General features: G+C 46.4%; 1 protein-coding gene across 1 annotated transcript; it reads left to right on the forward strand.

The window, feature by feature from the left end:
• Positions 1–341: 341 nt before the first annotated feature.
• rassf5 (Ras association domain family member 5) lies at positions 342–24,971 on the forward strand. Its single transcript, XM_079265285.1, has 6 exons — positions 342–1,134; positions 13,471–13,598; positions 21,223–21,336; positions 21,843–22,176; positions 22,269–22,384; positions 22,549–24,971. The coding sequence occupies exons 1-6, from the start codon at positions 345–347 to the stop codon at positions 22,690–22,692; spliced, it is 1,626 nt and encodes a 541-aa protein (XP_079121411.1). The 5' UTR covers positions 342–344; the 3' UTR covers positions 22,693–24,971.
• The last annotated feature ends 1,389 nt before the right edge of the window (positions 24,972–26,360 follow it).

Genomic DNA, 26,360 nt, shown 5'->3' on the forward strand with positions numbered 1-26,360 from the left:
TATAGCCTGAAGGCCGGCTAGCAATACTGAAAACAGCTAACAAAGTCCAATGAGTCAACAGAAAGTGAAGTGTTAAGTGTAGTTATCCAGGGATTTAGTGGTTAATAATTCATCAAGTGACGCCAAATCAAACCCGCAGTGTGAAGCAGGGATGAGTGCGCGCTCCTGTCGCTTTAAATGGAGCGCGCTCGCGGCATTTAAAGCTGTCAGATGCTTGGCGTCACTACTACACGCTTTGTCGCGAGCGTGAGTCGAGTTTACATTCAGAGCACGGAGTAAAACAAACACGCGCTGGTACACACTCCAAACTGCCGAACACACACGCATTACAAGGGAACGGGACAATGGCGTCCGTGAGTGTGGTGGGGCAGCACCCGGGTCCGCACACGCTGGACTCGGAACCGCTGCTCTTCAAACTGACCGGAGGCAGAAAGAAAATCACGCTGCCGAGGAAGTCGTCCTGGGAGAAGATGATGTTCAGGAGAACCTCGGGCAGCGGCTGGGAATGCGGGTCTTCCGCCACTGAAGGGCAATCGGGAGCTCATCCGTCGTCTCCGGGACCAGCTGGAGAAGCGACATCGAGACGAGGAGGGATGATGCCCGGAGAAGGATGCCGAGCTCCCGCTGCGCCACGTAGCCTGGACCGGGACACAGAGGACTGCGACAGGCGCGCCGCAGCCCGATGTGAAGACAGCCGAACAGGGCACATCAAAAACGGTGACTGCAGCGTTCACTGTGACTCGAACCCTAACACGGGTAATCGGAGAGGGACTTCACTTAAGAGGTCGAGCGTCAATGTCATGCCAAGCGGAGCGCTCACGAATGGACACAAAGGAGCGCACACGCACCGAGACGCGCCACATCAGAGCATCGCCTCCTCCTCCTCCGCGGCAGCACGAGCGCACACCGGCAGTCTGCCTCTGGAGCGGCTTACACAGGGCAGGACCGGAGTGGTCAGGCTGGCCCGCACCGAGCCTCCCCGCAGGGAGGCCTGGTCCATCTTTCCCCGCGGGGTGGACCCTCGGGTGAGGACCGAGAGCGGTGAAGGACACCGGTTCGAGTCCAAGCCTTGTACGCGCGACTGGTGTGACGGCTGCAGCCGTCTAATCACTGCTCAAGCACTCAAGTGTCAAAGTAAGTGCAGACTCATCCAAATCATGTATTCATCTGTCTGTAGAGTGTTTTGTGGAAATGGGTGATATTAGATGCATTGGCACTGTTTCATTTTTTTATGAATCCAAAACATGCACTTCAACAATAAGCTAAACTCTTCCTTCACTCGTGATATTGGTTGTATTTATTCTCTCGTATTAGATGATACAGATAGACTTTGTTGGTGAACTTGACTTACTGGCATGTATCTTGTTTCTGGTACAATATTATTGTTTTTTGGATCATTATTTTATGAAGGGCACAAGTAGCCGGCTGCTAAACTCTTCCAGACTGGTTGCTGTGTGCACATAAACAGACGTGCACACAAGTGTGCATGTGCCTTTGTGCCTGACAGGGAAGGACATTTCCATACACTTTTTACTCCACAGACAAAGCCAAAACCCTTCCATGGAAAGCCCATTCTCTTGTCCTTCCAGCTTTGCAGTCTGGCCTCAAAGAGCAATGAAAAGCTGGAAGCAGCCATTTAAAAACTTTTTACATCCACTCCGCCTGATATCTCTGGAGTCACATACCTGACTGTATATATACAGTCAGGTATGTGTGCAGTATATATACTGCACTGCTGAGAGCTGCTCGAGATCCAATGACATCACTCCCACCTGCACAGCTCTGGGACGCAGACAGTTTGGGCCAAGCCAATTTGACCTGGCAGATATATGTTTAATCTGGCTTTAGAGTACACACACACACACGCACACACCTTGGGAGTTAAACCTGAAGAGTTTGTGTGTGTGTATGTGTGTGTGTGAGTGCTGCTGACTCGGCATTGTGTCAGCAGCACTCTGTCACAGGGAGGCTGCGGCAGCAGAACAGAGTGAGATGCAGGAATTGAAGAGAGGGTCGAGAGAAGAGAAGGAAGAAAAGGGACGGACCGGCTGAAACAGGAACAGAGCCGGGTGGACATGGAAACAAGAAAAAGGAAAGAATGAGAAGTAGTTGGAATCAGGGAGGACAACAATACTTGTTGGAGAGTTGGAGGGAGGCAGGGTGATAGGAATGAGGAGAGACGGAGAGCGAGAACAAGAGCGATGGAGGGGGGGGGGGAGTGAGGCAAGTGAGGGATCGAGGAAAAGAGCAAGAGTTTGTCCTGCACTGCAGAGCTGTGTGATTTAGTGTGCTATCAGCGAGAGCTCAGTGGAGCGAGAGCAGAGATTACTGGAGCACTATTCACACACACACACACACACACACAGAGACACACACACACACACACACAGTTTCTTTACAACCCAAGAACTTTTTGTCTCCGCTGGTCTCTTTATGGATCAAGTTAATTAGCTCTGTTCTGCTGCCAGCAGTTGCCCTCTATCAAACTGCCTGGTCAGCTCCCTTTTCTTGGAAAACATCAGAGGTGAGTGCGGTATACAGTCACGGGGGTAGGTGGGGGGTCACCAGGACATTCATGACAAGCGACACAAGTTTTCTGCATTTCAGGGTATTTTTGTGGGAAGAGATGCAACCAAAAGCTGCCAAAATAGAAATGACACACACACACACACACACACACACACACGCATGTTCCTCTTTCAACTACACCCAGCAAATGACAGGGAGTGAGAGACGGAGGCCTTGCAGCCATAAACAGCCATCGTTCTGTCTCTTTGTCCCGTCGTGTGCCTCGCTCCCTCTGTCTGTCTTTAATTTATCAGCCCCCCTTGTGTCTGCGTTGGCTGTGCTGCATATGAAGCTCATGGAAACGGCACTTTCCCCCCCTGAGTCGGTCGGTTGGGTCTGTTCTGATGGGGGGCCTTGCCCTACTGAGGAATCTGTCAATCCAGCCAGAGCTCCCAGTCTCTCTTGTTGTTGCACGATCCTCCTCCAGCTGGCTTTCCTCTGTGTTCCTGCTTTAAATATATATATATATATATATATATATATATATATATATATATATATATATATATATATATATATATATATATATATATATCCTTATTGCTTCTGATGAAAGCTAGATGGAGTTTGATTTGTAGTATGCATTCCATACAGCAAGTGGCTGTTGTTTATCGGTGTTCTTGTGATTTGAATTGTCATCTCTCCATGTTGTGACGTTGGTCAGGGCAGGCAGGGAGGAGGGAGGGAGGGAGGGAGGGAGGGAGGAGGGAGGGAGGAGGGAGGGAGGGGACTGGCCTCTCTAATCCCGGCTCGTGGTGTCTCCTGCCTGGGATTACGTCTCAGGGATGGAGAGGTTGGGATTACGGGCTGGCAGACAGAGTCAGACGTCAGATTAGTCTTTAATTAAAGCTTTCGGGGCACTATGCTTCTGTGGCACCCTGGGTTTGGTCCTCTCCTGTCTTCAACCTTGTCCAGCAATAAGACATGCGCCTCTCACTGTGTATGCACACCTACTAGTTGCACCTCATTGTTGTCGCACAAGCAACAGATGACCAAATAGTAGTTTATAGGTTAAGCACATTTTTAAGTGTTTATAAATGTATTCATCATAATTCCCCAGTGGAATGGTTTGTAAATGCTTTTTAACAGGTCATAATCTTGATGAATACAGTAGTGTTATACTGTGTTGTCAAGTTAATAAGCAAGTTATGAATGCTTCATAGGAGTTATAATTGTTGACAAACGCATAGTAAACTCCTTAAAATGTCCTTATGTTTCTTACAACTGTATTAGTGTGTTTGAAACCATGAACCATTGTTTGTATTCAGCTTATGAATGCTAAAACATTGTAAAGGAAGTGTTACCTTGACCTCTATAGCCCTAGCCCTATTTTTCAGGGTAATCGCATGTACTTTAGATGAGGGCTGCTATTGTTTTTAATATTGAATAATCTGTGTTTTTGCGATGAATTGATCAATTTTGAAGCTATAAGATGGCAAACATTTGTGAAAAATACGTGTAACAATTTTGTGTTTCAATTTGGAATCCTCCTCTCGTTTAATCCGTCTGACCAAAGATTTGCGTTTGCAGTGATATGAAACAGGAGAAACCAACACATCCTCATATTTGAGTGTCTTGAATCAGTGAGTCTTTGACATTTTGCTTGATGAACGATTTAAACGATCAACAGCGAAACAGTTCTATCGGTCTCTCTACTAATCAACCAATCAACTAATTATCAAGCATGAAAGACAGTAATAACGAGGTACTCCAGAGATTGTTCAGAGAGGCCATGTTTGCATGTATTTGTACCCCTCTCACTCACTCTGTGTACTTTGGTTTGTTGTTGGTTCTGCTCGTTATCCTGTATATATCTCAGAGCGCTGTACAAAGAGGTGAATGCCCCGGAGATCAGACCTCCTCCCAACACAATTACACAACTCCAAAAAGCATTTGGGAACTATTTGTGCTTGAATATGTGGAGATCCTTGTAGTGACAGTGAGCAGACGTGGGGTCGTTTGCTGGTCACTGTAGGGACAGGGATGGGATACTCACTTTGGTATTTGGCTGCCAGGAAGCCCCGCATGCACACACACACACACACACACACACACACACAGACCTTCATAGTAGCCCTCTCCGTGTATTCTTTAAGCCCCATGACACTCTTCTCTCTTCCAAACCCCATCTCCTCCTTATTTCACCTCCTACCTCGGCCTACACAATACCGACCTTGTCTTCGGAAGCCCTGCGGTCGTGTCACGTCGGCCTTCTCAAAGCTCCATTCACAGTTGAAGATGAAAACACAGGAAGAAGGCTGCGTTCAATGGCTCATAACCTTCCACTGCTGCCGCGCTGCCAGACGTGCGATGAATATCGTTTTAACTCGACGTCAGCCGAAACATTCCTTCAGACCTCACATGTCTTAAGTTGACAACAAAACAGAATCTGGATACAAGGCTGCATTGAACGTTGAAGAAAGCTACATGTTCATCAAACTGTACTGCATCACACGTCTGTCACGCTGCCTCTTTCTTCAGTGTCAACTACAGAGAAAGAGTCTTCGACCGTAACAATACAACAATATTTCAGATTGATCAACAAAAAAAAAGGAAGACAAGATGGAGCATGCAGATAAGGGTTTTTGTCCTCACCGTGCACCATCGCTGCTCAGCCGTATGTGTGGCAGTGCAGGCTATATTTAGGTCACCCTTGGTGAACAGTGATAGGGGGACTGCAGAGGAAGAGGTGGTTATAGGGCAGACAGGACAAAGGCGTTCTTCAGCACATGTTTGATGAGAGCGATTTGGTGATCACGGATCTTTATAAAGATGCCGAACGTCGTTCTCTGTTCCGCAGTGAAAAAAATGGTGACATCAGAGCACAACCTTCTTCTGCCATTGCTCGCGATTATGTCATGTGCTTGAGAGTGAGCCTGGGGAGCACATCCTGTTCCTCCAAACTCTTCAATCTTAGAAGTAGGTCAGAAGAACTCTTTCTCTCTTCTTTTTGTTTTTTTCTTTCACAGTGCATATTAATAACCGACAGACTGCGCATCACCTCAATCCACGCATACTAGCGTCCATACAGGCTCTCTTGAGGTGATGCGTGTCCCTCTCGCTGACGAGATGTGTTTCTGTCGTGGGGTTGAACAGGAAGGCTGACTCACCTCCCCTCAACCACTGCCGTAGGGTTTCACACTAAGGAGACAGAGAAGGGGGAGAAGAGAGGAGGTAGTGTCGGTAACTACCTCTGCAGTGGTCTGTGACGTTTCTGCTCTGTTGTATGGAGATCCCATCCTCTTCTCTACTCCACAATGAACTGTGTACTGTCAACCGCTGAGGGAACGGAAAGGAGAAAAGGCTCCTGTTGCATGAAAGAGAGGCGAGAAGGGGAATAGAGAAGCCAGGACTGTGAGGGGGTCTCTGTCTCTTTAAGCCGGCTGTTTGTTACTGCAGAGTGTGTGGGTGCTGCAGTAGAGACAGAGAGCGAGAGAGGACGAGAGAGAGGACGAGGGAGCATTGATAACAGAGGCACGTTAGAGACGAACAAGTGGGACAGCAGAGATTCAGGACTCATGTCCGCACGCTGAGGTACGAGGGAGACCGAGCAGGTGAGGAGAGAAGTGTGAGGCAAGCAGAGAGGTGAGAGCGTGAGGGAGTGTGTGAGGAGTACAGGTGGAGGGGTGGCAGAGCGAGTGGAGAGGGGGCTGTTTATTCGGAGCGTGGCACCGGTGGCAGAGTGGCTGCGCTGGGATGGCAGAGGGGGGAACTGGGGGGGCTGGCGCTGGGGCAGTCCCCAGCGGGACAGGGCCAGCGGGGGGCAGGACAGGAGGACCAGCGAGAGCTACCCGCACAGCACGGTGCCTGCCGGCTGGTGCAACCATGCTCCGTCCATGGCACAGATAGCACCGCTCGTCCCGGGGCAGGAGGACGCGGAGGGGGAGTCGGGGGAGGGGCTCGGAGGGTCAGGGGGAATTGAAGGCGTCGGGGCGGGCAGAGTGTTACTCGGCCAGGTGTCACTGCGTCTGGATGAGGTCAGGGGGGATTCGGAAGGGGAGGCCGGCAGCGCCTGCTTCGGACAGGTGTCGCGGCGCCTGGGGAGGCTGCTGAAGAGGCTGCCCAAGTCCCGCTCCTGGAGCGACAGCCTGCGGATCCTCCGACGGTCGTCCTCTAACGGTTCTCTGCTCACCACCTCAGGTATGGAGTGGCGTGTGAACGAGCGGTAAAAAAAACTGGGAATTGGGACTTAGAAGTTGTGCATGGAATCCAAATCAGTTTGGGGGTGATAGGGGTCAGTATTGTGGAGGAAAGGGGAAAGATGATGAGTTGACAAGTTGAACGGGGTTGGCCTCAAAGACCGGCTGCGGGCCAAAATATTTGGGTATTGTGTGCATCGGTCTGTCTATCTGTGAACTACAATGCCCTCAAGCCCTGTTCCTCTTTGTCTATATACCCACCCTCTCTATCGGCTGATCTATCGGCTGATCTATCCCCCTCTTTTGTGTGAGGGCACATAATGTCCATGTGGTGTGCTAACAGTGAGGACGCAGGCTGCAGACAGACTGGCTGTAAACGGCAGAATGATCCGGTAAACAGGTCAGATAACAGCAGTTGGATCTACAGTTCATTCTTGCTCCAGACACACAAACACAGAAAACCTACACAATTTCAATCTGTCGGGACGATTCTACAAAATTTGATTAACATATCGACTTTCATATTTGTAGCAGGAATTTGAGATAAGGTGGAGCCAGCTGGAGGTTGCAAGGTATTGATTTGTCCCATGTTTCCTCCAAACACAGGACTGGCTAATGCAGCTTTTTTTTAGGGGGTGATGAATACATAATGTAACATTTGCCCAAATTGTGGCTGGGGTAAAAAGTAGCAGAGAGCAAAATGGCTGGGTGCTGCAGACTTATTGATTCATTCACAGCGACAGACTGACAGCTGAATTAAAAAAAGATGTCTCAGCTTCTGTGTGTGTGTGTGTGTGTGTGTGTGTGTGTGTGTGTGTGTGTGTGTGTGTGTGTGTGTGTGTGTGTGTGTGTGTGCCCCTCTGTGTAAGCCTGATAATACCCTGACCAAACATGACTCAGGGAGCTGCTCATCAAGACCTCACCACTCCACCTGAGCGACGTCATGCTGCAGCCTCGAAAGCTTCAGAAAGCGGCATCAACAGTGTGCGCTCCAGCAGACAGATGAAGAGTATCTTTAGATGGTGTTTCCTGTAAGGAAACCTACAGTCAGTCTTTCATCGGCCCAAACCACATTCCTCAGTTCCTCTTTGATTGCTTCTTCTCTCTATTATTAGCGTCCGTCTCAGTCAGAATCTTGGACAATGATGCAATTATCAAACATGGAAGGTCAAAATTGAATTATGGGAAATGTAGGATCCCGATCGGATTTTTACTTTGACTGTCGGCTAACACCGAATGTCGATGTGATACCTGTTTATTTAGGCTGTGTGCCTCACTGTTTGAATGAGATTGGGATCATTGTTTTATGTGGAAGGCAAATTCAGACTTATAGATTGCTTTCCTCACTTCGTAAAACTAAATGTAACATTGACTTGCTAATTATTAAAATAATGGTATCCGGCACCAGGCCCAGCCATTTGAGTCAGTATCGGACCGATATCAGTTTCGGTATCAGCTGGACTCATTCTAATCTCGGGTCAGGATATTTCAGCCTCTGCTTCTTTGAACAACCTTTAATGTCAGTTGTGAGTCCCCCAAACTCAATAACAGTGGAATACTTAATGTTGTGGCATGTATTTTTTAACAGTGGACAACATTTGTCAAAAATAAATTCTTAACTCCCGGTAGTTATTTGATTTCTGTTGGAGCTTTCAGCCACATCGTATGGCCTTCATCAGCTGATGAACTATCTCTATTACAACTGAGCAAGTTCCATCTGCTACTGAAGGCCATGAGATGTGCCTGAAAGCTCTGGAAGAAATCCACTTGAGTAAAGACGGTTTGTCAAATCAATTTATTCACTATTTTCGTAGCTCTGTAATGGTTTTTGCCAAAACAAACCAACTTGTTGTTGCCGTACATTCCTAATTATCGAATGGATCCTGAAAAGCTCCATCAGACGAACATAAAATCACCAACACTCAAGCTCAGCAACGATATCGTCTTGAGCCTCATAAAGCAAAACATACCTCTTTCAGCATCCGGCTGCCTCCATCTGCAGCTCACTGGACAGAGTAAGCCTTTACAGCACAGTCTCGTTCTTCTTGTGTTTGTTTGGTGAAGTCGGGGAGCATCTAGCTCGACAGATGGATGGATTGAGGGAGGGGAAGGTAGAGAACTTCAGTATCAAATATCAAATTATTGTTTGTGCACATACACAGATGTCGAGGGGAACTGGGGCAGATTCTATTTAGGTTAGGAGAGATTTGTTTGCTCATGTCTGGCGGGTCGGCATATGGCGTTTGCATCCTGGAAGCTCATTGAAGCCGAGTGTGTTTGAGAGGCAACATGAGAGGACAGAAGCAGGATCGTTTTGATCTCTGACGATGAGCAGTAGAACGAGGAGCATGTAGTGTGAGAGCAGCGCAGTGGGAGAACATGGACAACTGCTCCTAATAAGCTATGATGGGATCAGACTGTCTAAAGCCCCCCAAAGCTGCTCTCAATTCCTTCATTAGACCTGCAGAGCTCCCTTAAGGTTCATTGGTGACCGCGTTGATATCCTCGCTTACATGTTATAGCGAACTCACCCCTATTAATCCCCTCCCAACTGACGCAGACAAGGAGCAAACATGTCCCTCCCAGTGTCTCTATCTGGTGCCGCACAGACATCCTCCATGACCCAAGAAACACTGCTAATCTGTGTCTCTACCCTCCCACTGTCTGTCCCACACCCACCGGCTCCCAGAACAAAACAACCCCCCACATCCCCTGTATATGATGACAGGAGTGGACAAACACTCGGCAGCCTCCACCACCAAGAACAGGATCGCCATTTAACACGCTGCAATCGAAGCTCCTCCTTTCCCGACTCCCCCTGAGCAGTTATCGACCCAATTGCATCAGTGGAAGTTAACACAGCCGCCACATATAGACCTTTACATACTGTACATCTGAGCTCCCTCGTCTCTTTCCACTGCACTGATGGAGTTTCCTACAGCGCTCACGCTTTCTCATCTCCATCAATCTCCATCATCGTCTCCCATCACTGGAATGATGGCATGAGAGACAAAGAGGGAGTCCGTGCACACATCTCCTCCCAGTCTTCCGTGGCAATACATAACACCACGGCCCTTCCCCTTGTTGAAACAGCACACACACACGCACACACACACACAGACTCTAGACTCCATGGCTCTGCGCAGGATGAGCGGATGCTGATGAGTGTTTATGGCTCAACTTCATTACAGTCATCTCCTGGTGTCTGGTCCCCACATGCAGGCGTGCATGCACGTTCATGTGTGTTCACTGTCATCACAGTCTCTAAATTGTGTCGTGGCTCTATTTAACCAGGAAGTGCCTCGCTGTGATCAAGCATCTTCAACTGGAGCGTCCTCGCAAAGACGGCAGCATAGAAGTTACAAAACATAGGATTCAGAGCTTTGATGAACCTGATAAAACAATCAAAGAATCACGGTTCTGCAGTTTAGCAGACAAAATGAAATGGTGTATCAACACTGACAGCTAGATTAGCTTGTCTTTAGATCACAAGTACTTTTAAAAGGTTCTTGAAGTTGTATACGTGACTGAAGCACTTTCCAGTCAGAGGGGGCAGAGTACATGAAGGCTCTTCTTCCCTTTCAGTGCTTCAGTACAGAATCAAAGCAAATACAGAAAGTAAAAGGTGTAGCTTCCAGCCACATTTTGAGTGATAGACATTGGAGTCGGATGTGTCCGTGCATGTGCTGAATCCAGTGACTCTTCTTGAGAAACCTGCTGTGGTATTCCCAGAAGTGAACCTGAACACAACTTCTCCTAAAAATCCAGCAGAGGGGAATCTGCCTCGCTCTCTTTAGTTCAAGCAACTTCCCCATTTGGTTTGTAACCGTGTACTTTCCACAGAAGAACGGAAAGGGAAACCCCTGCAAGTCCCAACGTGGAGTCCAGCCCAGAGTTTCGTCTCGGGCTTTCAAACGACTGCTTCATTCTTTCTCCTCACAATTCTCTGTGATTATGTGTCAGCACGGCTGCATAACCTTCAGGGTCACTTCTGCTTCTCACTCCGCTCATTAGCGTTTACGTCGACGATGCTCAAAGTCAAAGTGGATGGACAGTGTTTCACTAAGATGTCGGCCACATCGTCTGCCCTGAGAATTGTTTTGTTGCCGCTGTTTACATCCCTTATTATGCAAATTCAAAAGAATGCACTCCAGGAATGCCCGACTGTTTTTGTTTTTGTCGTGGTTTTGTTTTGTAGCAATATGAAGTCCAGACCCTGAGGGTTTGTTTAAGGTGTGAAACAAGACGGCAACACGTTTTCACAAAGACGTCAGCAGAAATACACACTGTGCTGCTCACAAAATATTTTGGTTATTTATGTCATTTTAGAGTCGGGCAATATTTGGTCCAAAATGCTAAAATGTAGATTTCCTTGTGTGTAAATACAGTACTATATATAACTATATATAGTATATATGTGTGTGTGTGTGTGGGAGACAGAGACAGTATGTCTTATCAGTGTGGGAATAATCTGGAGCAGGTGAACTTGCTGACAGTGGTGTATCTTACTGTAGGTGTGGAACAGGGAAACATCTCTCAGCGTTCCTCCCATTTTCCTTGCACTTCGCCCAGATATTTTTCCATTCTCCTACAGCAGATTAATTATCAGGAGAAAGATACTCTCTGCGTATTTCTGTTTGGAGAAAGACAACGGAGGAAGTTTAAAGGCACCATGTGGAGCTTTTTTAAAAGTTGATTCAATTTGTCTTTGCATCGTATCACACCATACACAATCTGCTCCCTTGTCTGTGCTGTAAATATGAAGCTTCTGGCAGCTTAGCACTGAGACTGGAAACAGCTTGCCTGTGTCTATCCAAAGGTAGAAACAATAAACCTATACCAGTGCCTCTTGATGGCACTGTTTTAAGGGGGTTTTGTAGTTTGATTGGATGACGCTAGGCTAGCTCTTTCACACTGTTTCCAGTGAGTTAGCCAGCTGATGGTGACAGCTTCATATTTACTCTACAAGCATGAATCAATCTCCTCATCCAAGATATTGAAGAAAAACATTTCCCAAAATGTTGACTATTTCTTTTAAGCATGGTTGGATACAGAAGTAGAGGCACATTGTGTAATCCAGAGGGAGGGTGGATGAAATAAATGAAGGAAAGCAGGACAGGAAAGGAGTTTCTCTCTTCCTTTCCCGTGTGTGTTTCCTTTCTTTCTCTCTTTCGGCAATGACCTCTAAACTGTCATGAGCAGAGGATCCCTTATCTGAACGCTCCTCAACACATCCCTCCTCAGCGAGGCACTGCAGCCCTTCCTCTCTCTCTCTCATTCTCTCTCTCTCTCTCTCTCTCTCTCTCTCTCTCTCTCTCTCTCCCACACACACACATAGTTACGTCTCTCTCCCTCTCTTATGCACTGACCTCTAAACTGTCACGAGCAAAGGATGCTCTCTCTGAACTGTCCTCTTTGTTGGACATGTCCCTCCCGTCAGTAAGCCCTGCCCTGTCTCTCCTCCTTGTTCCCTGCTTCAATAACCAGCCCTTATTGTCCATGCCAGTGCAAACATACATGACGCATTTCATTCCCAAACGAGACATTTTGAAAATACCAGAAATTCCAGGCATGCGAGTGAAACTCATCACTGATTATATCTAAACATTTACAGCTAATTACGCTTTACACACACACACACACACAGCCTTGAACCGGTGACCTGACGTAGGCGGAGCTCCTCTCTTTCTACGACGGTCATCAAGAAGCTTGTTGCCACGGTGACGGTGCAGATGCTGAGTGTGCGAGACGCCGCGGTGTCCCTCTCTTAGATACAGACGGAGACACTAATACCAGCAGACAGGAAGAACAACCGGGCGTTGCACCGACTGCAGCAGCAAAGAGGTTTACCAGAAAACAAAGAACACGGAAATACTTTAATGTATTTCATTGAGTCTGGCTAATGGCCTGTAGACTACTGTTCAGGGTTTTATTTGAAAAAGCTTTTCTGCTTGAGAACCACAACCCCCCCCCCCCTCTCTATTTTTTAGCATTGGATTATCTCGCCAACAGAGGAGAGGTTGGCTTTGAGGCATTGCATCTCAGCGGAAAGGCCTCTGGCCACAATAAAGAGACACAAACAAGCCGAGGCTTGTCATTTGTGGGACCGACAAAAAGTTCAAGAACAGTGGACTATTTTGGGAAGTTTTTTTTGGGGAAAGCATTTAAATCTATTCCTTTCTTTGCAGAGCAGTAAGATGGGAGTTGACCATTCAAGTGCTGCCATACTGGGACAGTTTGTTGGCTTTGAAAATGTAAAAGGAGTCCATCCATTGTTACAGTACAGTACGTCTGTACATAATGTATCAGTTTGCCCTTGTGTACTTTGCTGGACCTTGTATGTCCATGTGTAATGTGTGTAATGTGTAATACGTTTGTGCTTTTTCAACAGGTTATTGCTGGGGTAATTTTGTGGGGTAATAAATGTTATAATATCAAATAGATATTTATTTGACGTGTATTGCCTTTCCAGGTATGTCTTGTTGATGAATACTCGCGCTGCAGTCTGGTGCCGTGTAGGTGTGTGTTCTGCCATGAGCCACTAGATGGAGCAAACTCTCTGTAAAGACGAGTGTTTGTGTGACTGTACCTGTTTGGTTAGATCTTCATTTTAAACTCTCACACTGGACTAATGAGCAATACACTCTCTGACATGATATGGAGGCTTATAGTTCACAGTGTTAGGTCAACATTTGACGTGTGTTTCGTCCACTGCTTCTCAGCGATTGCTTGTCTCTGATTGGTGTGTTTTTGTGTTCATCAGACTGTAGTTACACCTGTCACCTGGAGTGTGAGAGCCAGGTCCAGCTGGACTGCAACCGGAAGGACAGGGAGCCTAAAGAAACTCCATCTCCCAGAAGACGCTGCTCCTCTGCAGCCCCTCAGCACAGGGTGAGCATTCAAATACGAAAAAGAAAACTCACCCAGCAGAATTAAGAAGAGGCTGTGGAGAACTGTTTTTAGGGGCACTACAGAAGAGCAAACACATTCATCTATCATTGAGTGCGTTAACCTTTGTGTGTGTGTGTGTGTATGTGTGTGTGTGTATGGTGCAGAAGTGTACATGAGTCACAATTGGGTAATGCCAGGGTTCATTCTGCAGCATCTCTCGTAGCCTCTTACATAATCCTCCTCCTCTTTCACAACATTTTTTGGTCACAGAATGTTCCCAGGATGCTCCGTCACATAAACATCTGACGTGTCTCCATCTGTCCTTTACCTGCTCTGTTGCTCTCATGGCCTCCTCCTCCTCCTCTTTTCATCTCTCCTATCCTATATTATCATGTAGTATGGGCACTGACTTCCTTAGCCTTTTTTATACGAGTGCTAACTAATTCATTTAATCCCTGTTCTCTGTAGGGACTTCCATAATGGCAAAGCTGTGTTAAGCAATCCTCAGATGCTATGTATGCTCGTGGAATACATTTAGTCATCCACTATTTCAAACGTTGAACTCAAAATCTAGTCATACTCCTACTGTACGAGCCACAGGATACAGTAATTATGTATAATAATGATGTTAAATTCATCCTGAAAATAGTGCTTCGCCCGCTCTTAGTGTATGCACATGTGAGTGTGCATGCTGCTCTTGGCAGCCCGGCCTCAGTCACCCACGCAATGTGGTCCAAACGCACACATAGCGTGCACAAAAGAAAGCTGGATCACCCCACAGGCCTGCAGCAGAACCTTGGCAGCTACTCTATGCCGAGGGGGCAGATCACGCAAAATGAAACCCCGGGTAGAGTGCCAGGTACTGCTTATGCACACGATTATTCTGCCCTGAATAATGGGAATGGCGAGGATTGGAGCAAACAAAAAGGGGATAAATTGAGTACATTTGACCTAATGCCTAATATTCCACATGTACTGCAACAAAATGATTGCATATCCTTTTTTTATGTCATTTTTAGCTTATCCCCTGCTACGTCTTCAGTGTAGCAGGGGATAAGTGTAATGACTGTGTCGTTAAAGATAATGAGCTGAAAGTCAGAATTTAAGTGAGCGTTGATGATGTCTGTCCTGAAGGTATCGGAACTCTCATTCCACACTCCAGCTTTGGTACACGAGCACTGCTGACAAGAGGAGATATGACAGTTTATTTCCTGCAGTCCTCTTTCTCCCCTTTTGCTCTGTTTTATAGCTGCAGTCGTGTGTGTGTGTGTGCGTGTGTGTGTGCGTGTATGTGTGTGGTTGTGTCCCCTCTGTCTTTACAGGCCCTTAATGTGTGTGCATCAGCAGAAATTGATCCACTTTTCCCTTTTAAGCACATACACTGCTGCAGTCACACATCCATGAAGCACTCTGTTCAGGCGTTATTGACTTGAAGCCAGCAGCAGTGTTGTTCAGCATGCACGTTTGTTTATGTGTGTGTGTGTGTGTGTGTGTGTGTGTGTGTAGCATCCCACCCCCTGCACGCTGCCTTCTCCCTCAGTGATTTTACTGATGGGAGCGAGGAGCAGAGCCACAGGCAATCAGTCTTGGGCTGACTTCAAACCTGACACAAAGACACCAGATGAAAGGGCGACACACTGTCCCTGCATGCTGCAGCCCTTCACTGCCATATAGGTTTACCTATAATCACGCGTGAGTGGATTTTAAAATCATTCTGCACGCACAGAAACAGCACGTGCGGACAGATGATCGTATGCGGCATCAATCTCAGCAGTGACAGGGGCATCAGCTGCTTTGTGACAAGGTGGGTCACTGCCAGAGTCAGAGGGCAGATTGCAGGATCAGCGTAAGGTCAGAGGTCACCGTAATCCCTATCCTGATGGCAATCTTTCATTATTTTCGTAATCTCACCTAAAGCACATGTGAGCCGTCCCCCTCCACCGACAAAGGTGACATGCAGCTGTGCAGAGGTGATGTTGTACTTCTGGACTGTATCTGTCCCCTGATTGGTTTGGATGTCCAACAAATGCATAGAAACAACAGCCCTAAATATGGCATGGTCCAGCACAAAAGCCACATGTGTATAGTGGTTGTCATGGCTTCTAATAAACCGTTGCATCCTGCTGCAGAATCTCAGGATCTCACGAGAGAAGCAGCCATCTTCCCCCAGTCACTGCTGCTCTTAATGTAACACAAGAGCCATGAGGCTTCATATCTCTCACTCATAAGCATTTCTCTTTCTACTTAGCCATGCCTCTCTCTCTCTCTCTCTGTGTGTAAGAGGAAGTGGCCATGCTTTGCAGGGTGCAGTCGCTCGCAGGAAGAGAGAGAGTGAGAGAGAGAGAGAGAGAGAGAGGAAGGGGGAGGGAGCTGATAACACACTCAACCACAGATGGCTGAGCAAGGCTGCAAGAGAGTGAGGGAGCAAAGCGGGCGCACAGAGAGAGAGAGAGAGTGAGGAGAGGAAGAAAGAGAGAGAGGCAGAGTGGGAGGCATCCGTCTGTCTTGTAGTATTGACAAAGCATCGGCGAGAGGAGGAGAGAGGAGGGATTAAGGGGTCTGTGAGCGTCTTGTTGCTGCAGCCAAGAGATCTTCTGCTGCTGTTTACTCTGGACGGATGGATGCTCACAGAAATAAATGCCGGACTTGAATTGAACCGCTCATTGTTTTCTTCGCAGTGGTTCGTCACAGAGACACAGACACAGGAAATGCAGGATGTGGTATTGCGTGCATGCCTTTATGAGCGTTGGATTGTGGGTATAACAGGGGGCTCTCAGGCGGAGCAGGGTTAACTTGAAACCGAGCTGTAAGCTGACTCCAGGACACCGGTGTGTGCCTGTGTGTGTGTGTGAGAGGGTTACATACTGTGTGTACATGTGTGCATGTTTAGCTGCAAGTGACCAGGTGCATATACTGTATGGTGTGTCTGTGACACCGGCGTCACACACACATACACACGTCAGGAGGAAGTGACTAGCCTGTACTCTGTGCTCTCGGATTTCCTGGTCCCCTCTCCGGTGGCACGCAAAGCGCCGAATCTGAGCCGAGTTCACCTGTCTCGCCCCCCCCCGGCGTGACTTAAACTCTTCTGGATGCATCAGCAGAGGAGCGCTGACTTTTTCTGGATGAGAGAAGGACAATTAGACGCGCGTGGACTCTGATTGTGGGCCGAGTGTCACATCAGCCCCTGCGTTTTTTTGGAGATAAAACCAGCACTTCCTCAACCTGTCAACGTGTTGCACACGTTGCTCGGGGACCGTCTCTGGAGCTCTCCATGACTGTCAACACAGTGCTGACCCCCTCCATGACCAGCAGTAACAGCATGAGCAGCGGCTACTGCAGCCTGGATGACGAGAGCGAAGACTTCACCTTCTTCACGGCCAAGACCTCGTTCTTCCGCAGCAAGCCCAAGCACGCAGCCAAGGTACAGAATCAGGGCTACGCTCCCGCTGACAGATGAAAGTGTAAGAGTACAAAAACTCAGATGGGTCTGAGGTGGTGGGTGTTTCCGTTGGGCTGGGAACCAAACTGCCATTTATATCAAAAACATGGTCCCAGAAAGCAGAAGTGTGGGGAGGAAGTGGTGGTGTTTGTGCATTCTTAAGTGGGCCTCTAGGTGTGTGAGAGTGGAGGAGGGGGTTACTGTCATACATCGGTGGTGTCACGTTGATCGCTCGGCCGTTTGGCGGCTCATTTATCACGTTAGTGGCCGTTATAGATTCAGCATCACTGTCTGAAAACAGTTTGGCGAGAGAGAGAGAAGTTGTGGGGTTTTTTTTATCTCAGACTATAGTAACAACGATGGACGGAGATAATGTATCAGAGATACTGAGCTAATGATGGCAACCTCCAGATTCCATAGAGGCTTCCTCTGCACTGTGCGTGGGAGAGGTTTCTGTAGAAACAGAGCTCATACTTTTGCACTAGAACGAGAGTGTGTGTGTGTGTGGGCAACTACTACTGTGTAGCAAACCATTTTCCTAGTTACCATAGCAACTCTGGGTTTTGTTGGCACTCATTTGCTCAGATTTGTTTTTAGTCTCGTGTACATTGCATTACTTCACACATAATTGTGTCAGATACTTTAGTTTCGATGTTGCTCGCCCTGCAGGGTGTACGGTGCTGCTTGTGTGTTGTGAAGGTGACTGATTGATTTCCTGTCGACGGATAGAAAAGTCAAATGTGTAACCGGTTGCACAGAAAGCCTGCAGATGAAACTCTTGACTACTACACACACACACACACACACACAGACATTTGCATTGATGTAAAACACTCGCAGCCCTCTTTCTGCTGCCCTTGTCCTGGCTGTGCCTTTGGTGTTGACTTGGAGAAGGTATAATCTCTGAATAATTGACCGTCTGTGTTGTCAGCGTGAGGAGTTGGGGTTGTGCTGAGGCAGAAGGGGTATTGGGGTTAGCTTGTCTGGGCTCCCGGTGCGGAAGCTGCCAGCTGATGGTGCCTAATTTCTCAGCACCACGCTGCCATTCAAAAAATGTTTCTTTGACATATAGTAAAGCAGCACAGTCAGCTATAGAACTTAGGAGGGAACGGCTCCTGAATTGCATTTTTTTTCCAGTGAAAGTGTCGCGTTGTATTCCTGTATTTGAATATGACAAAGGAGATAATGTAAAGATCTGTGTGGCATCCTGTGAATGGAGACATTATCATATATGTTGTGTATGAAGATTTCAAAACGCGTCACTGTGTTAAAGTCGTCTTCCGTGCATGTGTGCATGTATGTACACAGACGCACAGGGAGACAAACAGTGGAACAGTTCAGATCTTCTTTTCTTCATGAATTATTTCCAGAGCTGAGCCTTTTGCTCCAGATTAGCCAGCCAGCTTTAATGTGTGTGTGTGTGTGTGTGTGTGTGTGTGTGTGTGTGTGTGTGTGTGTGTGTGTGTGTGTGTGTGTGTGTGATGAGCAGGAGGTGTGTTCAGTTTATCCTGGTCTGCTTTTTACATTTACAGCATGACTGCCTGCAGTATCTCATCGACTCCACACATCAAGCAATCAGTATAACAACCTGTGTAGAGGTGGACTAATACATTACTTATTATAGAACTGTTCTGTATCAAGTGTGGCTTTGAAGTAATGGTAACTGATGGTTAGTTGTGGCACAGATAAAGACTGTATGTTCAATATACTATCAACTTTAAAATATGATGCATAGGGCCATAAAAAGTACACTGGGATCACATACATCAGCTTGTGTGTGTTCTCCATCTTCGCCTCCTCGACACTTGACCTAGTAAATGCGTTGCGCTCACGTGTGTGTTCCTGCGTTATTGTTGGAATCTGTCCACATTTTTTGCTCTGTATTATTTGAGTATCGTTAGTTTAGTTCTGACAGCGCCGCCGTGTCCTCAATCTTGACCAGTTGTAACAGATCCTAGACTCTAGTGTTACCTGAAGATCAAGATGTCAATCGCACACACACACACACACACACACACAGGTTTGATTGACGCAGTCAAGAGTGAGTTCAAGTTAACAAAAAGGTTGTCAGGTTTGGCACATGGTTTCATACGGACTACTTTACAGCCACATTTTCAAGCAGTTATATGACCTCTCCTGTCTTATCTCATCAGAGTGAGAGTGAGAGTGTGTGTGTGTGTGTGTGTGTGTGTGTGTGTGTGTGTGTGTGTGTGTGTGTGTGTGTGTGTGTGTGTGTGTGTGTGTGTGTGTGTGTGTGTGTGTGTGTATCTGGCTATCTGTGTGGCCGTTATGACCGTTATGTAACAGCCTATCTTACACGCTAAAGCTGCTTTACATCTCTCTGAATCCTCCATCATTAAACTGGATTAACTGGCTGGACCTGTCACCTGTAATATTGTCATTATGAGACAGTGACCAATCATTCTGTTGGAACACTTATTGCTGGAGGCTAATGCTTTCTGGGTAAAATCGAACTTTAGTTGTCGTGTCCTTCCAGTAAAGTGAACATATTTACTCACTCGTGTCATCGGGTACACTGTTTGCCCAGATGTAAGAATTAAGAACTTATAAGAATGCTAAATGCAGAAAAACCTGATTGTCTTGCGGATGAGATAAGAACCCAAATGCACTCTGGGAGTATAAATGATTTTCGTGTGTTTTCCTACAACCACAGTTCAGACTGCTGAAGTCTTTTTCGGAGATCTCTCTCTGTTTCTGTGTCTTGCCGGTCATCAGCTCCCTCGTGAGCTGGTCCAAGCAGGGCAGTGTCCCAGGACTCGTGGAACTCTCAGGGACGGAAACTGCTCTATTGTTCCGCTCTGTTGTCCCCCGACCACTGACTGGTATGCAGAAAGGGAGGGCAGGGCACTGCCTCTGATACATTTAGAAACTTGCATACAAACGCAGGAATTCCTGCGAGGTTCTTTTCACTTTGTTGCCTTAGACTGGGAGGGATTTTGCATACAAGTCGTCTCCTCCGTGCTCTGCCACGCACACGTAATGTTTTATTGTTATGTATTATTATTAAATGTGTGTGGATTTATTTTATCAGCGGTCCGATTAGTACACTTACTGATACTTCGGGAATATTTGGAGATACAGAACCAGAGCGCTGTGAACTAAGATTCATTTTTTTAAATGTTTGCGGCCTGATTAAAAGAGATTTCAATCGTTGAATTTGTGGCGTGCTGTGACTTTTACGGCTGTTTCACAGATGCACTGATGCCGGGATGAGCTAAACTGCACTAGTCCTGTGTGTGTGTGTGTGTGTGTGTGTGTGTGTGTGTGTGTGTGTTGTTTATTACCAGGTGCCTCAGCCTATGTGTGTGCACACAGAAACACACTCATGCACTTACACACTGCATCTGTGTTGAATGAAACTGTGACTTCATCACACAACCCGAGGACTCTCCTACAGAAATGATTCCTTGCATTCTCTCTCTCTCTCTCTCTCTCTCTCTCTCTCTCTCTCTCTCTCTCTCTCTCTCTCTCTCTCTCTCTCTGCCCCAGAAAATGCAAACGAACAAGAGAAGGAAAAAGGATGCATCCCACTGTACTATAAATAACCCAGTCAAACTCTGTGTTGCTAAGGCTGGCTCAGCAGCCGCTCTTTCGTCATTCCTCACCCCTTACTGCCTCCCCCTCTTCCCCTCCTCTCTTTCTCACCCCCCAGTCACAGAGGGAAATGAGTGAGAGGGAGGCAACGCTGTCAATATTCTCGTGCTGTAATGCTGAATGCCTGCTTTTCTCCATTGACTACATTTCCAATTCCCCCCCTGCTGAGGAGGAAGAGATAGCACAACGTCTGTAAGAAACCCCCATCAGCTTCAGGCAGAGAAGCAGGTGTTCCCCTGATACAGATGGGTGATTGGAGAAGGAGGTGGTGTCACAAGTAGTGCAGGATCCAGTGGAGATTATGTTTAGTCTTGTTTTCAACCTAATATGACACCTGATGTGCCTGCAAGTCAGTTAGTATACTTAAAAAAAAAAAAAGGTTTGAAGGGTGGAAGGTCTTCTCTTGATTCTGGTGTATTTCGATATCCATTCATGAACTTGAGTAAAAGCAAGATACAGCATTTGATTTTCACACGGACTTGTGGAGGAGGAAGCGCCATCTGCTGGTCAAAATAAAAAAATGAAAATACTACTCGACGTTTGAACGCTTCTCTCATTGCCTTTCAGCCGAAGGAAGCAAAGGAGGAAGATGAGAAAAGAACAAAGGACCTGTCGGAGGAAGAGGTGTGGACAAGGATAGAGGAGTATAACGTGCAAGTCTCTGAAAATGGAATGAAACTGGTGAGTGAACTGCTGTTGTCGCTGCTGACTGTGCTGTGTAATATCATGTCAAACTAACAATACAACTGCATTTTTTTACAACTTCCTTGCTTTCTGTTGATGAATAGAAAGAGGAAATTGAGCTGCGACACAATGTAAAACAACATATACAGAAGTAGGAACACAAATAAGTTGTTAAAGAGTGAGATAAGAGCAGTGAGGTATTGATTTGACGTGCAGGGAAGTCACCATTAAGGATGCATGCTTTCATCATAATAATGTAACATTTACATGTTTTAGTTTTTTCCTGTTGATAAATACGTAACGATTTGGAAATCATCCTGAAAAAACAGTGGTTCCATGTTGTTGTGACTTTAGAGGAATAGTTTGACATTTTAGGAAATATGGTTATTGGCTTTATTGACCACACATAATTCTTCTTTCCAGTCCTGCTATAGTGCACATATCAACACCGATACGTGCCTCCACTCTCTTATCGCCTCCCTCTTTCTCTCTGTGCGCTCAAGGCTTCAGACGGATCCTACACAGGCTTCATCAAGGTCCACCTGAGGCTCAGTCGACCAGTCACGGTCCCCGATGTGGAGGCGGCGGACTCTGAGGGAGAGTCCCGGCAGACGGCTGGCCGCACTCAGGCACCGTCAGAGGGCCAGGAAGGGACGGACTGTGGGCAGAGCGAAAAGAGGACATCCTTCTACCTACCATCTGACTGTGTGAAGCAGCTCCACATCAGCTCTCAGACCACCACCAGAGAGGTCATCCAGGGCTTGCTGAAGAAGTTCATGGTGTTGGACAACCCCCGCAAGTTCGCTCTGTACAGGCAGACGCACCGCGACGGACAGGGTGAGGAAAAGACGGCCAGTTACTCGATCACCTGCAGAAGACGTGTGTAATACACAGCATTGAATGATCTTTGTGCTCCCCCCCCCCTCCAGCTCTGTTCCAGAAGCTTCCTCTGTATGAGCGTCCTCTTCTTCTGAGGTTAATAGCCGGGCCTGACCCAGAGCAGCTCACCTTTGTCCTGAAGGAAAACGAGACTGGAGAGGTGGAGGTTAGAAAACAGCCATATTTACCTTTATTTATCTCACATTTCTGACATGCTTTAATTGCCATGAAAGTGGACTTATACAGGCGGCTGAGGCCAATTCCTTTTTGTTAGACAATCATATCAGGCTAGTAGCGGTCTAATAATGTGTGTTTCTCATTCTCCGACAGTGGCACGCGTTCTCTGTTCCTGAGTTACAAAACTTCCTGGTAATCCTGGGGAAGGAGGAGGCGGAGCGTGTGCGGACAGTGGCGCAAAAATACGCTGCGTACCGACAGAAACTACAACAGGCCCTTCAACAACATGACCCCTGACCCCTTCACCTGTTAAACCTTACAACTTTAACCCAGGGAGCGACTGACTCTTTGAACGCCGACCCCCTCAAGACCCGTGATCTATTCGGAGACTGGAGCCAGAGCTGATCTCGTCTCCCACCCTCCACACACATATACACCCAAACATACAGTATATCCACACACAGATGCATTCCCTTTCTCAGGACGCATACAAGCCCCCCCCCCCCCCACCCCCACACCCACCCACCCAACCACCACCCACACATCCACTCCCCGAGGAGAGAATAAGGGGTTGAAAGCGACGTGAAAGGCTACAGGGTGTGTGGTCAGATAGCTGACACACACAGAAAGATCACAGCAACACAAGATCTGAAACTACAACTTGAGATCTCATTCGGGACTGATATGAATCGGTAGTGTTTTTAAAGATTCCCTCTTCTTCTGCTACTTCTGCTGCTGCTGCTACTGCAAGTGTTACTTATGCATGAGTGTATTTCAGCTCAGCCCCCTGCACATAGAAGTAAAAACGGAAGGCATGATTTCTTTTGGATGGAAGGACAATCATACTGAGGGGTCTTTTTAATTATTTTGTGTTGGAATTGATGTTTAGGGTTATCAGCTGCCGTGTTATATCTGTGCTGGAATGTACGACGTGTGGATTTGAGAGGGAGGTGTTTGGGGTCGGGGCTGGAAGCAGAAGGCTGCGTTTTGCTTTGGATGAAAGAATGGAAAGATAAGAAAGCGAGATCTATTCTCTGATTTTTCTCAGGGAGCATGCGTTGAGCAGAGAGAAAACCTAAAGGAGGCAACAAACTGAACACCCTATTTCAGCCAACTTTGTCCCAAATCCCTCATTGTCATTGTATTTTCCTACTTTAGCGCCATGTGAAAAGACACCGTCTGGTGCTTCGCTGACGGAGAGGTCTTCGATCAGACCCGGTTACCAATCCCCTCCCCACAACGCAAACCCAAACTCTTCTCAGATGATGACTGTGATTTCCTTTTACCTCCCTAAATCCGCATCCAGCCAACTTTGCATGGACAGCTGAGCGAGGCAATCCGCATTTCTTTTCAGATTTTACACTTTATTTTAAAAGTGATTTTACACTGTTATTAGATGGGTTGCATTTGAATGTGAGGATTTTTTTTTTTTTACAACAAAGTTTAAAGGGACATATATATTGAGAGGATTTTAAAGGGACAAGAGACACTTAGAAGTTTATCTAACTAAAATTGGTTTATGTAAAAAAAAAAAAAAAAAAACAGCTTCTGTTTTTTGCACATAAAGACGCAGGTCACTGAACAGCCCACATCTCTGTGGGTGGGCATGCATTTCTGCTTCTCTTTTCTTTTCATCCCCCCACGTTACACTCCAAAAAAAGAAACAAAAAGTATGTAGAATTCATGATAATGGCTATGATGTACCAATGACGTGTTTGCAATGCATATGTATTATGTAGACACTGGAAAAAAGAGTGACGAGGTTTAACTTTGTTGTTCTTACGATGATTATTAATATTCTTTTGGTATCATGCCTACTGGTGTGTGTGTGTGTGTGTGTGTGTGTGTGCGTGCACCCATCTAGAGCAGGGAGAATAATGTGAATTGTGTTTTATAATGAGTGTCTGTGTGTTCTCAGCGCTCCCTCATTGGGCCTCACTTATCAAGTATTAAAAGCGTGCATTGAGTGCACATGTAATATAACACAACACAACTGCAAATTAGGTCGCTTTGGAAAAGATATTCAACATGCATGCATCATCAAATGAATGCATTGAACCAAAGCATTTACTGTAATCATTTCCCACACATTGTTCATCTTTTATGTAATACAATAGAAACACTGATAAATGAGGCCCGTTGTCCATCAGCACATGCTTCTCTGTTGATTATGTTTAACGCCGCCACCCAAAGCCCAAGCCGTTCCTGCTGGCAGTGCCTTTTGTTTCATGTGCCCCTGTGGATCTATGTAAGGTGTTTCAGCGCACAGGTGCCTGAGTGTATGTGTGGGTGCTTTTGCATGTGTGCAAATCTGTGTTTCTTGGGTGGTGTTGACATTTTCCTTTCTTTCCGGCACCCTTAATACATTTGTCTATCCAACAAACCCTCTGTATGGGTCGGTGTGTGTGTGATTGTGGTGCGTGTTATTTATTTCATGGTCCACCTCATCCCTATGATATTATCTCAAAGATGATGAGACTTAATGCTTTTTTCCTGCAATTTATTTTGTTAAATTTGAAGAACTGTGTGTGTGTGTATACATAAAGCAGTAGAACTGTACAGAATATCACAATGAAATAAAAAGGTCATCCCTTTATTGAAATGTTCTCGTACCCTCGTGTGTTTGGCTTCGACGTGGCTTCACTGAAGAACATGCAGCAGCATATAAAACATTACTCCTCCGCACATTAAGTCTGTCTCTACGTCATGATGAGGCCCAAAATGGTTCCCTCAACCCCAACATGAGCAGAAAATCATATGTCGACGTTTATCACATCACATGAAACATTTAGGAAGCTATAAACCATGGGGGGCGTGTCCTAGAAGAAATCCTGAAGTGATCCCTCTCAGTTGCCTTGACTGAAAAGGCTTTTTTTTTTTAGTTCCTTAAAACAGGGTTGGGTTTTAAAAGATAAAGAACCCACACTCGTTTAACTTATCTGTGTTGGTCTGTCCAGCAAAAGTTTCTTTGAGCTAGACACTTAATTCAAACCATCTAGTGAATCAATAATTTGCTGTTTTTACTGCTATTATGTGCATCATCATCATAGACACTGTCACACTGCCATAAAATCGAATCCACAGACACTAAAATCTTGTGACTGTTACGATTTTAAATTGTTTTATTTCATTCATATATCTTAATAGAGACACTAAATGCATCAGTAAGTGATTCAATGATTTGAGCAGAATAGATTGTCCAGACATGCCCGAAGTAGAGAGTGCAGCAGCCAGCTTGTATTACTTTCAAACCACCAGCAGATGGCAGTATCTCATCTAAACAGCAGGTACTATCTAATTATGCAAAATATAAACTGTGTTTGCATGCAGATGCACTTGTGTGTGAGATTTTGTTCCCATATATTGTGTTATGCTCGATATGATCAAACACCTTTTTTGTTGTTGCAGTGACACAGTTTTATACAATACCTTTTCTGATATATTGTGTTTTCAAAGGGCATTCATTCAAAATGAGGTGTTAGACTAATAAATCCCCACAGGTGTCGGTGTCTGTCACAGGCTCTGAGACCAAATACAGCCACAACCCACAACCCCCACAAGGACCTATAGGTAGCTTTGCACCTAGTCCACTCCCCTGCTGTGCTCGTAAATTCACTGGCTGTGATTAGAGCGTTGGTTCATTCACACACTTACACCTTGAACCCTTTCGAGAAGAAAGTGCAGTAAGCAAATCAAGTTATAGGCATCGTCACCCTACTCTCACGAAACACCACCATCTAAGAATAATCAGCAGGGTGAAGCTGGCCTTAAGGGCCACCTAAAACTGTGTCAGTATGCTTATTTATGGCAGCAAATATAGACAGACCCCTCTTCTCACCTCTGAGAAAGAGCTAAGATTAGCATGACCCTCTGCCAAGCATGTATCACTGTCTGAATTTAGACTGTTCCCCTTCTCATGCCGGCCCGGTCTCACTCCGTCTGTCCTCTGCCCTGCCCCTAACTAT

Source organism: Melanostigma gelatinosum (genome assembly GCF_949748355.1).
Source record: "Melanostigma gelatinosum genome assembly, chromosome: 3".
Lineage (NCBI taxonomy): Eukaryota > Metazoa > Chordata > Actinopteri > Perciformes > Zoarcidae > Melanostigma > Melanostigma gelatinosum.

Bases quoted from the DNA above. Each gene is read 5' to 3' on its own strand.
- rassf5 (XM_079265285.1), top strand. From the start codon at position 345: ATGGCGTCCGTGAGTGTGGTGGGGCAGCACCCGGGTCCGCACACGCTG. The intron at 13,599-21,222 runs GTGAGCATTCAA...ATTGCCTTTCAG, and splicing joins CTGCAGCCCCTCAGCACAGG to CCGAAGGAAGCAAAGGAGGA. The intron at 22,177-22,268 runs GTGAGGAAAAGA...CCCCCCCTCCAG, and splicing joins GACGCACCGCGACGGACAGG to CTCTGTTCCAGAAGCTTCCT.